The 13,872-nt window shown below is 53.3% G+C and overlaps 6 protein-coding genes across 6 annotated transcripts; 3 read left to right on the top strand and 3 right to left on the bottom strand.

Annotated features, from left to right (window-relative positions):
• Positions 1-111: 111 nt before the first annotated feature.
• Positions 112-318, top strand: PHYSODRAFT_488702 (hypothetical protein; the record flags this gene model as incomplete). The annotated part of the gene is made up of 1 exon (XM_009526856.1): positions 112-318. A coding segment is annotated over one exon (207 nt), but the record flags the coding sequence as incomplete, so codon positions are not given.
• A 991-nt stretch (positions 319-1,309) lies between these two features.
• On the top strand, positions 1,310-1,573 carry PHYSODRAFT_416319 (hypothetical protein; the record flags this gene model as incomplete). The annotated part of the gene is made up of 1 exon (XM_009526857.1): positions 1,310-1,573. A coding segment is annotated over one exon (264 nt), but the record flags the coding sequence as incomplete, so codon positions are not given.
• A 174-nt stretch (positions 1,574-1,747) lies between these two features.
• On the bottom strand, positions 1,748-2,297 carry PHYSODRAFT_285729 (hypothetical protein). The gene has a single exon (XM_009526858.1). The coding sequence runs from the start codon at positions 2,125-2,127 to the stop codon at positions 1,771-1,773; it is 357 nt and encodes a 118-aa protein (XP_009525153.1). The 5' UTR covers positions 2,128-2,297; the 3' UTR covers positions 1,748-1,770.
• An 814-nt stretch (positions 2,298-3,111) lies between these two features.
• On the bottom strand, positions 3,112-4,959 carry PHYSODRAFT_249671 (hypothetical protein; the record flags this gene model as incomplete). Its single annotated transcript, XM_009526859.1, has 1 exon — positions 3,112-4,959. One exon carries the CDS (start codon positions 4,957-4,959, stop codon positions 3,112-3,114), a length of 1,848 nt encoding a protein of 615 aa, XP_009525154.1.
• Positions 4,960-9,443: 4,484 nt separating this feature from the next.
• On the bottom strand, positions 9,444-11,151 carry PHYSODRAFT_249540 (hypothetical protein; the record flags this gene model as incomplete). Its single annotated transcript, XM_009526860.1, has 2 exons — positions 9,444-9,658; positions 9,684-11,151. 2 exons carry the CDS (start codon positions 11,149-11,151, stop codon positions 9,444-9,446), a joined length of 1,683 nt encoding a protein of 560 aa, XP_009525155.1.
• Positions 11,152-12,696: 1,545 nt separating this feature from the next.
• On the top strand, positions 12,697-13,236 carry PHYSODRAFT_285731 (hypothetical protein). The gene has a single exon (XM_009526861.1). It carries the CDS (start codon positions 12,985-12,987, stop codon positions 13,207-13,209), a length of 225 nt encoding a protein of 74 aa, XP_009525156.1. The 5' UTR covers positions 12,697-12,984; the 3' UTR covers positions 13,210-13,236.
• Positions 13,237-13,872: the final 636 nt, after the last annotated feature.

Consider the following 13,872-nt stretch of genomic DNA (forward strand, 5'->3'; position numbering starts at 1 on the left):
AATTTGAATATTGGCGCGCTTTGGCCACTTTGATTTCCTTTAAAAGCGTTCACTTCCTCATTTGCGATCAAAGCCTCAAACTATCAACCAAGGTATCATCCCCTGTACAAGGTATCGAGGTATGTATTATCAGAGAAAATGTTGTATGCGCTCGACCAAATAGGAGAAGGAGTAGATGAGCCTTATAAGGTTGACATTCTTACCGCTTTGATGTGGTGTGAGGACGCCTGGTCGAAGGTTACTGCTGATACCAAACAGCATTGCTGGTATCACTCGGGCCTTATTAACAAGGCCGCCATCAATTTCTTGACGAACTAAATAATATCAATACATTCCTTTCAACTTATACTCTTGGAGACCTTATATATCAGGCGTCCGGTATTCACGCACATACTGTAATGCCCATTTTGCGGCAACTCACGTCGAGTGCAGAGCACGATGGGGAGATGGGGATGCGTCTAACCGCGGCGCTTACGGTGCCCGTACTCAGCAACTATCGAAACCGCGTCAAGCCTGATGGGACGAGGACACTGAAGCCATGATCTGGTCGCGGCAATTTGCAGGAAAGGGAGATCAGGCGAAAAAAATTTGAGGCCGCCTGCAATAGAGCGTCGGCGAAAGTTTGCTTGTTGCACTGCAGTCGCTGTTGCAGCGCAGCGCAGCCACCTTTCACAGAGACGTTTAATACAGGCGCACGAATCCATGGTTTGCGCTCTCAAATGCTGAGTCTCTAGCTCAAATTGGGGTTCGCGCGCGGGTAATTCCCAAAATACGGAGTGCTGGGGAAACTTTTGACATTTTCAACCTTTTGCGACCAAACACGGAGTTGTGGGAAAACTTATTCCCAAGACCAGCCTATAGAATCGTAGAGGTAGCCTTCACTGCAGAAAACACCAGACTCACGAGCCCACGTGCTGGTGCACGCCGCTCCGGACGCGCCGCTGGAGAAGACGCTGGCAGTCGCCGCCATCATGGACGGCACACCCTCCGGTGCCTTGCTGTCCACGACCGTGCTGCTGCAGTAGGAGGGCGTGGTGCGCTCGAACCTCGGCCCTGACACTGACACCATGGACTCGCCAACCGTGGCCTCCCTGGGCGAGCTACTGGCCACCAATGGCTCGCTGCGCCCGACGACTGGGAGCGATCTGCTGGCCACTAATGGCTCGCTGCTGGTCACCAGCGCCCGACGACCGTGGGCTAGCTGCTGATCTCGCTGGACTCGCCGACCGTGCATCCATATGCTCATGAGTATCAAGACCATGCCCAAAATATCGTTGGGGTTGATGGGGCATTCATCAAGCATGGCAAATACAAAAGCACACAGTTGTTGGTGGTGGGGAGAGATGGCAACATGGCTAATGTGCTGTTGGGGATTGCCGTTTGCGCGTCAGAATCTGAAGATGATTGCGTGTGGTTCCTGCGTTGTTGTGAGCGAAGTGGTGTCCCTCTTAGAAAGCTAACAATTTTTTCAGACAGAGGTACTGGCATTCTTGCAGCGTTCCACACTCTTGAATACAAAAACGTTCGCTTCTGCACCAGACATATTCTACAGAATATAAACAAGATGTTCAAGGGTCAGTGCCCCGTTGATATGGCCAAGGTACTTTACGGACTACAAGCAGCTTCTAGCCCTGAAGAATACAAGTCACGTCTTGACTGTCTAAGACTGACACACCCCAACATTGCAGACTACATTGAAGGCATTGACCCCAGCAAGTGGGTTTTGACTTGAACACTGGACATTTCTAGAAATGGAATTGCTATATTTACCTACACGCCGACGTACCACAGCTCGGCCACGGGCGTCCCGCGCTTCACGCGCTTGGTGCACAGCAGCTTGACCGTGCCCTTGGTCTTCGGTAGCTCGTCCACGGGGGCCATGGTCTTCGGGTCCAGCAGCTCGGCCACGGTCGTCGGGCCCTGCACGCCCTTGGGCTTCGGCAGCTCGTCCACGGGGCCATGGTCTTCGGGTCCAGCACGTCCTTGGTCTCCAGCAGCTCGCCCTCGGTGTCCAGCGTGCCTACAATGGCCATGGAAGTCATCTTCACCACGCTCTTTGTCTCCTGCAGCCACCAGCGTCTTGGTGGCCAGCAGCTCGCCCAGGGAGGCCACGGTTGGCGAGTCCATGGTGTCAGTGTCAGGGCCGAGGTTCGAGCGCACCACGCCCTCCTACTGCAGCAGCACGGTCGTGGACAGCAAGGCACCGGAGGGTGTGCCGTCCATGATGGCGGCGACTGCCAGCGTCTTCTCCAGCGGCGCGTCCGGAGCGGCGTGCACCAGCACGTGGGCTCGTGAGTCTGGTGTTTTCTGCAGTGAAGGCTACCTCTACGATTCTATAGGCTGGTCTTGGGAATAAGTTTTCCCACAACTCCGTGTTTGGTCGCAAAAGGTTGAAAATGTCAAAAGTTTCCCCAGCACTCCGTATTTTGGGAATTACCCTTCGCGCGTTCTTCGCATCTGCTTTTGAGAAAGCACATGCTGCAAAACCCTCGTCGCGCGTTTGTTAACACCCAACGAATATCAACGGTCGATCCTTGAAGTAAGAGTGTATCAAGTGGAGCACATCCTGCGCGATATCATCCCAACCATTCGAATCGATGTGTTTGGAGCGGCGGCGGCCTGCAGGTCCTGCAGTGCAGGAAGCTCCAAGAACCCTGGCCTGCTCGGAGCTGCCTGGATGGAGCTCGACTGCCAAGTCGGTGGAGAATAATCGCTCTTCCTGGAGAATTTCACCAAGTACGGCACCCAACGTCCGCTTTGATTTAATAAACAGTCACAAGATTTAACGCCGTCGACTTACATTTTAAGAGTGCGTTGGTCTTCTGCTTGAGTTCATCCGAGTTTTCGGTCGAGAAGTGCATTGAATGTCAGTTATGACAACCGCCACTATCTCGTTCTATGACTAGCTTTCGACTGGAGAATGAAGGGCAGAAAGAAGAGAATAAAACAGTCAAGTTAAACAGCATCAGGCTACTGGAAAGAAGAGAAGAACTTCATCTTTGGTAAAATAATCACATCTAATTTATTACTACTCGATGGTGGGGTTGTTACTATTCTCTATGAGACGCATCACTACTCTGCTCTATCGGTGGGGTGCTACAACCCGACTGACTAACTCACGTTCAGCTTGGCATTGAGCTCGAGGTGGCCGCCTTGGGAGGCGTGAGGCACCCAGATGAGAAGCGAGCCACCTCCCGTCCCGGGAAGACCCAGGAAGCCCGGCCGCCAGCGGTCCAGGTACAGCGTCTTGCCGGCTAGGGCGGTGACGTTGGACGTCCACTTGGCGGTGCCGCCAGCCTTGACGTCCACTTCATCGATCTTGTCGCCGCCCGACATGATGTTGACCGTCACGTCCTTGGTGTCCGTGCTCTTAAAGTTGACGATGACAGCGCCGTCGCCCTTCTTGGTCCAGGACATGGTGCTGTTCTTGAACGCGGCCTGGATCATGGTGAGGCCCAGCGTGTTGGGGTCCGTGCCGTCATCGATCTCGCCCATGAAGTTGGTCGGGCCGCAGATCGTCTGCAGGTAGGCGGCGATCATACCCATGACACCGATAAGGTCGAAACCCGTGACGGCGATCGAGATGAGCGTCTTGCTCAGCGCCGTATACATGAACTGCTGCGCGTCCTCGCTCGATCCGTTGTTGCTCTTGCCCTTGGACACGAGCTGGTTGATCATGCCGCTGAGGGCGATGCGGATCTTCTCGCGCGTCTTGTAGGCCGTGGCCTCGTCCGACTCCTCGATGAGCTGCTCCATGCAGTTGTTGGTCACGACGGCGATATCCGACGTCACGAGCTGCGTGTCCTGCATCTTGAGACGCAGGTCGTCCTCCGAGATGCCCGGGTTGTCGGCCCTCAGCTGGTTCACCGCGTTCCACGTGCGGTCGGTCAGCGCGCGCAGATCGTAGCCGCACGTGGACTTGGACTTGAGCGCGTCGCTGAGCGTGCCGATCTCCGTCTCGTTGATCTTGTTGGCGGCCTCCGTGAAGTTGGCGCCGATGAGGAAGGCCTTGAACTTGCTCCAGCTCGAGACGATGTCGTCCTTGTAGGCGATGGCGTTCAGCAGGATCCAGTTCATGGTCGTGAGCACACGACCCGAGATATCGAGTGGCCGCGGCAGCTCCCAGCCCATGCACAGGTAGATGGCAATCGGCAGGTCCGTCACGATGTTGTTGGACTGGTACATGATGTTGAGGATCTTGTCCGTGGACGCCGTGGGGTCCGTAGTCTTGATGTTACGCACGTAACGGATGATGGATCTCATGGTACCGATCATCATATTGGCGCAGTCGAACGCGCGCGTGACGCCCTTGGCCACCTGCCAGAGCTTCTGCGCGGCGCCGAACGACGCGATGGCCAGGGCCGTGTTAGCCACTGCACCGACCTTGTTGAGCACCTCCATGGCGCAGTCGTCGTTCTGGCGGATGCACTCCATGCCACACTCGACCGGGTACGCGATCGGGCACTCGGCCCAGCACGTTCCGGTGGCCTCGTTGCGGTCGAAGTTGGTGGGGCAAACATCCATGAAGTGCGACTCGCGGTAGCACGCGGCGTCCGCGGACACGGCGCGGGGGCCCACCCAGTTCTTGTACGTCGACTTGATATCGCTCTTGGCGGTCACGGCCGACGCGAGCTCAGCGTTCACGTCGATGGCGGACGCGTCGATAAAGGATCCGGATCCCGACGCATCCAGCTCAAGCGATCCAGAGGCACTGGCAACCAAATCGTCGAGCGACGATGAATCCGTGGTCGGCCGTGTGGAGTCAAGCGAAGAAGAAGACGCCGTAGAGGGCGTCACGGTCGGAGCAGTAGTAGTAGCAGTCGCAGGGGCTTTTGTCTTCTTGGTGGCGGGTGCCGGGGTCTCGTCGTCGTCGTTCCAAAATGTCCAGTCGAAGGCCGACGCGCTAACGAGGCTGAGGACCAGAACCAGCAGGGCGAGAGCCAATCTCGACCGGGTCATGGTTCTACCTACTGTAGAAAAAAGGCTAGAAAGCAAAATGAATAATGAGCTCACTCTCACTCTCCGTCTGAGCCCTCGAACATCCCGTCGCCTTTGGTTCGGCGCAGGATTTGGAGGGCGGCCTGGGTTGGCTCGGCTCCGATCACCCTGATGGTCAGTCAAAACAGGGTCGCTCCAGGCGAAACTTGAAAGCCTGGTGCGCTTCTTTCGGCAGACCGGCTCATCGAGTGGCTGCTGTTACAGTAGGAGCAGGTGTAGCAGGATCCAGTCTGGGATCGGCTCTCTCGACGCAACGCTAGGTCTGCTTGGCGAGAGTAGACGAACAACGAAATCTGCACCGGCATTTGCAAGCCCGTAATATGTAATTGTCGTGACACATAAACCCTCTCAACTGCAATGGAACCGCACTCCGGTGCGCGTTGCATTGCAGCACATCTTGATCTACGAATGCAGCAGCAGCACTGATGACCTCTAGGACGTTGGAGCTCTTGACAGCGCTGCTTTACATGATTTTGTAGAGGTTCAGCAGCGTTTTTATTATTGACGATGGCAAGGATAGGCCATTTTGAGTGTATTATGGCCGCGCCATGGCCGAGCCATGTCAACTTGAAGTCCTGGGCGATTTCTGAAGCACACAGTGCAGCAGCGAGGCGAGAACATGGCTGCGGATCACATACAAACAACCAGTCAAGTGGTGCGGACTAAGCACATTTTGTAGAGAAAAGAACCTGGCGCGTATTCTAGCAAAAATACGCACCCAAATCCGAAGCGATGGGCTTCTTATAGCAGCAAAGTGGACGGACTACCGAATCCCAAGCCAAAAGGTGCCCGCAGCTGGATAGCGTCTCGGAACGATGTCTAAGCCTACCGACATGCTACAATAAGCTGCCCTATCCTAAGTAAGACTAAGCAAAAGCTACAGTAGCTAATAGCGCGACAATATCACCTGTTGAAAGCAACTGCAAACATCTGAAATTCCTCTGTCCGAGAAATTATCCTGTTTACTAAATTTGGGCTGTGAGCGCTGTTCCACGGCAAAGGAGCCATCTCGCAATGCGAGTCGCATAGCGCGACGATATTACACTCCGACGCAAATAATGTTTTATTGAACCGAAATCAACGTGCATTGCTTACGATTTCCTTCGCATTCAGTGGTGCCGACGACGAGTGCAGCACATGTAGGGTAGTGTACATTGCGTGTGGGTATTATACGCTGCTGTATTATATTAGCCGTCAGAAAAACCGATGTACTTGTCATCGAGTGCAGAGAATCCGACCAAAGCAGTCAACTCGAACAAAATAGAACGCCTTGTGATGCGGAATCCGTGCCAAAATCTTCAGGATAGGATACAACAACACAAGTTAACATGGGGTTTTGCTCGGTTTGCTCGTATATTGCTCGGTTTGCTCGTATACAAGTACACGTATGCACCGACAGACATTAATGAACCGTAGGCGAAATTATGGTGGCCACATTCCGCTCACGTCGGCTGTGGAGAGCCAAATATTTCGCCGCTCAAGACAAACAGGGCACACTAGCGAATATTTCAGTCGTGAAGGACACATCGGCGCGGAGACGATGCATACAGTGCCAGTGCTGTGGTCAAAAACCGCAGGCGCAGTGCAATTATGGTAGTCTGGGCTGGCGCATGTACCGTATCCTAATTATCTTGGCAAAAAAAATTGGCTCGAGAGACTAAAATCCCAGCTGGTCCAGCGTAGCAACGCGAGTTTCACCTTGCCATCTGTGCGTTTGTTGTGCTTGCGACTGCCCCGATTGTAGTTGAAGTAGTCACTGAGAAAACGTTAGTTAAGCCATTGAATTCGGCGAGACACGGTTGGCTCGAGGCATATCCTGGTCACCGCTCCATGCGAACTGCTCGTCACAGACCTTCCCGCCACATCTTTTTCCTCCCCGAAGGCGACGTACCGCCGCCGGGTACATACTGGAGAATCGGCGCCCCCAAGCAGAACTCCGCGCTACGATGTCGTTTAACCGAATCGGATGGCCGCAGCAAAGAATGTCGCCGTCGTCGGCGTGCACACCGACGTGCAGCTTCTCCATATCTAATGCATTCGGTGAATGCGACTGGTTATAACCAAGAGACGATATAAAAGCACAAAGCGAGCTGTGTACTGCAACGTGGTGAAGTGTCGATGCGGCCCTGCGAGCGGGCACAACGACGACTGAAAACGTTAACACGATCTCTGCGACAAAGAACGCAGGCCCTGCGTAGCAGGGTCCACTCCTTTTGTGTTCTGTTGCTGCTCACGTTGCTTGATTCCATCATTTGCTCGCCGCGGTCAATACGAGGACCCCCGAGCAACTTCAAACACTCGTGGGGCGATGCAATGGGGCCCGTGTGCAAGCATTGTAAAGACGAGAGGATTCAACGTCGACATGGTGGTTAGATCGAAGCACCGCACTGCATTCCCTCGCCGAGACTCTGCTCTTCTTCTCGAAACTGTATCTTGTCACATGTACTGCGAGGAGTTGAAGCGATCCTTTGCCCGACGAGCAGTACAATTCTGATGCAGTTTCACGTAAAAAAAGTAGCTGATCCATATATCCCTTTTATTTTAAGAAATGAAAGTTAGGTATTTTCTTACAATCACTTGTGTCGAGCATTCGTAAGACAGTTTGACGACAAATCAAATTTAGCCATGTGATTGGCTAATATTATGCGTGGTGTTGTCCGTGTATGCCCTTGGCCGGGCCGTCTGCGTCGCCGTCGTGGCATGCACCAGCAACGGATAGCCGTGCTGACGAGCAGAATCGGCAGCATGAACGTGTATTTGTTTCGTTTTCGATTTCGTAGTAATGTGAAGTGCATCACAGTTATTTGGCCTAACTAGCGACCTACTAAATGCCAGGTCCTTCAAATGAAAGTGTGTATTATACATATTTTATGAGGTCCGAGGAGCTCTTCCATGAAGCCCCGTAGTCGGCGTAAGTAGGGAGATGCCCTTCGGAGGACACGACGCGGTTGGTACACGGAGAACGGAATTGTGCTTGAGCGTACATTGAATAGCAAACGACTAGAATGTACGCTCGAGCACTCTCTAGAAACTTGTCAACAAAGCCGAAACGGAAACACTACGTAGATTCAAGCTTAACAGACAGCAATAGACTGGCGCGGTTATAAGCGCTCTAGAATCGCTGCCTCTTATGCTACGTAGTAACCACGTTATTGAAGGAAGGCTTGCCCGCATCATGATACGTACATTGCAACCTGACAGTACGAAAACTTCTACAATATTTCCCTCCTGACGCTATTCCTTACCATCCAGGCACTGAAAAGCTCTGGACGTGGCATTTTACGAGCAACAGATCAGAACAGCCTTAGCGCTAAGGCTTCACGCAAGGCCTGGCGCGGCCGCCGTGGCTGCAGCCAGAATATCATCCTGTTGTCGACGGACCTACGCGCCATGCAACTGCGTCGTCTTGGCGAACAAAGGTGCCACCAACACAGCCTGCATCCGCACCGCTGTCGTGCCCGAGCATGCACATGCAGCTCTGCACGTCAAGTAGAGCTTTTGACCAATAATATGGCGCAAACTGGTGTCCGACAAACTGTCTTACGTTTTGAGTGACAAAATACAATGTAGCCACTGGTTTACTAAAATCAAGATGTAATCAAAATGCGTTGATTGCAAAACGTAAGACGCTTTGTCTTACGGTATGCTCTCTAGGGACCAGTATCGTCTTACGAAAGAGCATGAATCGAATGAGTGATACATGTACCCGATGCAGATCTCGTTTTTTTAGCTGCGTTTGCACTTCGACAATCATGTACGCACTTGTTAATGCACGATGTGAATGATAAACATGTTGTAACCCGGGTCGTGAAATGGCAATTATCAGACGTGGGGCCAACGCGGGTGTGCCGGGGATGATTGAAGATCGAGCAAGTTGGGCCAATACAGTAGAGAAGCTGGCCATCAGAGGATGCGTTACCTTTCACAAGGTGAGATCACTTCGCACCACAAGGATAATTTTTGATACCTCACGCCACAGTGTACCGCCCAGCCAAATAAATACACACATCAACGCCAGTGCCGGTTGCTGCTCACAGATAAACTGCAGTACATTGACCGCTCACTTCTGCTTTTACCTCCGACCGCGAGAACACGTTATGCATTTATATTCTGGTGGCGGCTCATACCGTCGTCGGCGAATATTTTCCCAAGAAAAAAATGGTAAGACAACGTCGCGCTTGTGGCTGCATTTTCTGATTGTTCATGGCATCAACTTGTCTACAGCTCCCGTCGCTATCGACCGAGGATGGCAAAGTAATAATATAATGCGTAGCGCAGAGAAAATAATACGGTACCGGTAGTGTACGCTTTGTTCAAGTGTGTATTCCCTACGAAATGTTGTACTTAAGTAGGTACGTTTACTTATCAAGAGAATTTGACGGTCCACACTCATATCTGTATTTCGAGCTTACGAGCACTCCTCACGCGAACGAATTACAGCACATTTAACTCACGTTGAGCTTGGCCTGGAGCTCCAAATGCCCTCCTTGAGATGCCTTGGGTACCCAGAGCAGCAATGATCCGCCTCCCGTACCGGGGAGGCCAAAAAGTCCGGGTCGCCAGCGATCGAGGTACAACGTTTTGCCGCCCAAGGCAGTCGTATTCGACACCCATGTGGCAGTACCTCCAGCAGCGACAGCCACCTCGTCGATCTTGTCCCCTCCAGACAGAATATTCACAGTCACGTTCTTTCGTGTCGGAGCTACTGAAGTGGATGATGACTTGTCCGTCGCCCACTCTGGTCCACGAGCTCGAACTGCCGTTGAAAGCGTCTTGGATGGTGTTGAGCCCCAAAGTGGCGGTGTCTGTGCCATCGTCCACCTCGCCAATAAAGCGTGTAGGACCGCAGATCGTTTGAAGATACTCTGCCAGCATACCCGATATACCGGTGAGGTCGAATCCAGTGACGGCGATGGAGGTGAAGGCCTTGTCGAACGCCTTGTACGTGAACTCCTTGGCCGTTTCTGACGACCCGTTGTCGCTCTTTCCGGTGCTAACAAGGTCGTTGATTATGCCGCTGAAGGCTTTACGGATCGTATCGCGCGTCGTGTACGCCGTCGTTTCATCCGACTCTTGGATCAGCTGCTCCATGCAGTTGTTGGTGACGATCCCAATGTCGGACACGAGCTGCGACTCCTCCACCTTCAAGCGGAGCTCGTCCTCCGTGATGTCCGGGTTGTCCGCTCTGAACTGAGCCACCGTCATCCAGGTTCGGTCAGTCAGAGACTTCAGGTCGAAGCCGCACGTGGAGTTGGACTTCAGCGCGTCGCTGAGCGTCGCGATCTCCGTGTCGTTGATGGCATTGGTGGCTTCGGTGAAGTTGGCCGAGTGAGGAAAGCCTTGAACTTGTCCCAGCTCGACACGATCTCGTCGTCGTAGGCGATGACGTTGAGCAGGATCCACTCGAACGTGGCCAGCACTCGCCCAGATATCGAGACTCGTGGGGACATTCAGGCCCATACAGGCGTAAATGGCGATAGGCAGGTCGGTCACCACGTTGTTCGTTTGGTACAATAGCGCCAGGATCTTGTCATGCGAAGTCTGGGGGTTGGACGTCTTGATGTTGCGGACGTAGCGGATGATGGCCCTGACTATGCCGATCATTAAGTTGGCGCAGTCGATGGCAGTCTTCACCCCCTTGGCGATCTGCCACAAGTTCTTGGATACGCCCACACTGGCGATGCTCAGAGCGGTGTTGGCCACGGCGGCCACTTTGTTGACGATCTCCAGAGTGCAGTCGTCGTTCTGCCGGATGCATTCCATGCCGCACTCGACCGGGTAATCGATCGGACATTCGGTCCAGCATGTGTTGGTGGCAGCGTTGCGGTCGAAGTTGCTGGGGCAGACGTCCATGATGTGAGCCTCGCGGTAGCAGGCGGAATCGGCCGAGACGGAGCGAGCCCCCACCCAGTTGCGGTACGTCGATGTAATGGTGCTGGTCGCTTCGGATGCCTTGGCCAATGTGTAACTCAAGGAGAGCGAGGTCGAGTCGATAAAGTCGAGAGAAGCCGACCCCGATGACCTCGTCGACTTGCCCGTTGATGAAGAAACCTGGGTATTGGTGGGTGCTTCAGTCGTTGAGGTTGATGCGGCGGAGCCAACTAGTGTGGCTGCAAGTAGCAGCAAGACGAGGGTTTCTCTTGACCGGATCATCGCGGCGTTTAAGAGTTCGAGGCTGAGGATGCGAAAAGAGAAGTGAGGCAGGCAACCTGACGCCTTAGTTGGCCAAACAATGCTCACTCACACCCCATGGTTATGCTACACGCACATTTGCGCAAGGAGGTCACCAAGACGCAACGAGCTACTGACAGAGCTCAGGGCCATGTGCGGTGTGCAAGTACTAGCATTACTATCGCTGGAAACTACATAGGGCGTTAGGCCACTTCAGTGTAGTAGACGAAAATTATTAAGCTTAATGTAGGTCGAAGTTCCACCATCGGTCATTTAATTGGATGCGCTAGTTGAAGAAAACCAAGATGTGTACGTTGAAGAAGCCTGCTCGATCATTCTGTTCGACAGGTACACCTACATGGTCTCCAAGGCATAGTAAATCGTTGGAAAGCAAATCTGTAATGCACTCGAGAGGTAGAGCTGTGGCCCAGCTAAGGCTGTAAAGTAGGTTATGAAAGTTGGATCAAGGCAACTCACGACTTGTGACGCCACCAAGCATCGTGTTTCTGGGAAGGTATTGATGGTTGCCTTTATTTTGGTTCTTATGCAGATCAGGTCCAGGATTTGAACATGCTGATTGTGAGACCGAATCAAAAGACCTGAACCAAACAGCCACAGCTTTGGATCATGGCATGACTGGGTTCCTTAGCGCGTGCTCCGTTCGACTTCCTACTCTAGCAACAGTTCGTGGTGCTGTATGAAAGGGTGCCGGTTACCTTGGCTCAATAGGTATTTTGGCAGTAGATCGTGTTCAAAAGCATTGCATTCACTGCTTACATGGCCTATCACCTACTACACTGTATCGGATAGGTAGAACGAGTCGCCGCAGCAGTCGAACATGCCTCCCTTTCCTACTTCTCTTGACAGCAAGATTCATTATCTGCAATAGCACACGCTGTTCATGTTTCTAGTGGTGCTCAAAGTCCAATGCAGTTGCTGCAGTGCGTGCATTGTATCCCATTCGCGACTGGTGTTTTTTTAGTCAAAGCAGTGCACACCTGGTTTGGTTTCCGTTCACACTCTCAGCATCGACACTCCACTGTTGGCAATTAGCACATATCTTGTAAAATTAGTTTACCAACAAGTAACAGGTACATGTACTTTAGAATTATGTAGCCTAGCTACGGCATGTCATCGACATGTTTCACTCCTGCTTGACTAGGAGAAATATATAGCGTTTCAGCTCGTAGCGAGGTGCCACAGCAGCAGCACGGCAACAAACTCTCCAAAGCGAAGACGTTGCACTGCGACCAACCTTACCAGCAGACGGAGTAGCAGACGGAGTAGCAGACGGAGTAGCAGACGGAGTAGCAGCAGCAGCAGCGGCGGCGGCGACAGGACTGGCGCGTCTTCGTGACGTCCGACGCAGCCTCTGTAGACATCTGCCAGCGGGAGCCAAGCTCGCTCACGGTGTCAGCCAAAGGTGCGCGCGATTCCGCTCGACTCGGAGCCCAACGGCGGCGGCAGCCTGAACACGTGGCAGGAGTGGCGCACGGCGCAGCGGTCAGCTACGCCGACTTGGACAACAGGGGCAGCAACGATGTATCCGGATACCTGCGTGGACTTGACGCGCTCCGCACTCACGAGGCATGTGGAGCGCCTCCGTCTGCACGAGTGCACGCACAGGTCTGTGCGTCACCTGTTCTTACCGCGACGGACGGCATCTTCAGCTGCACCACATCACTTTTCGCGTCCTCGCCCACCAAATAGTATAGCTTGCACAACGCAGTATGGCCCATCGATTCCATAAGCACTTCCTGGCCGACTACTGCTTGTGCTCTCCTGACGCATCTTGCCCACCTGCTGCCCACTACGATGGTGCTGCTGCATCTTCTCGGCCTCTCCCATGGCCTCCTTGCTGCTCTGCTGGTGGTGCTTGCGCTCGCTTACCCTGGAGCTCTTCAAGGCGAGGATCTTGCTCATCTTCCTCCGTCCGACGCATGCCGTTACGGTGTTGCAGGGGCAGCGACCCGGGGTGCTGCAACGGCTCGGTCCGTGGCGATGTGGCTCGGGCATCACCGAGGCGCAGACAGAGGTTAGGAAGCTTGGGTCGTGGTAGGCACTCGGCTGAGGTTTCAAAGTGAGACTGGGACTTTTCCTACTTACGTCGTCAAAGCATGGCAAATGTGATCCAATCACAAGTTCAAAGAAAAAGCACGCTCTGATCAAATCCAAGACCTGTTCTGCATAAGACCCATTTAAAAATCTTCCGGTATTGATTCCTTGCAACCTCGAGGCCCGCGTGGACATGCGCATCCATTTCAACTGCTTACTTACGTGACCAGTACGCGGGACGAAGTCTTAGACAGGCGTCGATTCCAAGACGACCGTCCAAGCCATTGATGCGCCATTTCCCCCACGCTCGTAAATTCGACGAGATACGGTTAAAGTTGAGCAACTCCCATGACCTGTCAACTCTTTTTCACGAAGCCGAATGCAGGTCGGACCTGCCAGGTCCCTTGGGCCTTTGGATAGGCCGCACTGCCTGCTTCAACAGGGTTTCCTTCCCCTTGAGCTGACGTTCAGCGTTCCCTTAGCAGGGACTCGGGACTCCCGAGTCGGGAGTCGCAAGGAAGCACCGCGCATTGTCCCCTGCGACCAGGTCGAAAAAGCAGACCGACATGGTTTCGATCACCGACTCGGTGACACCACTAAGCAAATACCAGGGGGATGCCAATCTCATCACCCAAGGTACTTCATGCT

Source organism: Phytophthora sojae (genome assembly GCF_000149755.1).
Source record: "Phytophthora sojae unplaced genomic scaffold PHYSOscaffold_3, whole genome shotgun sequence".
Lineage (NCBI taxonomy): Eukaryota > Oomycota > Peronosporomycetes > Peronosporales > Peronosporaceae > Phytophthora > Phytophthora sojae.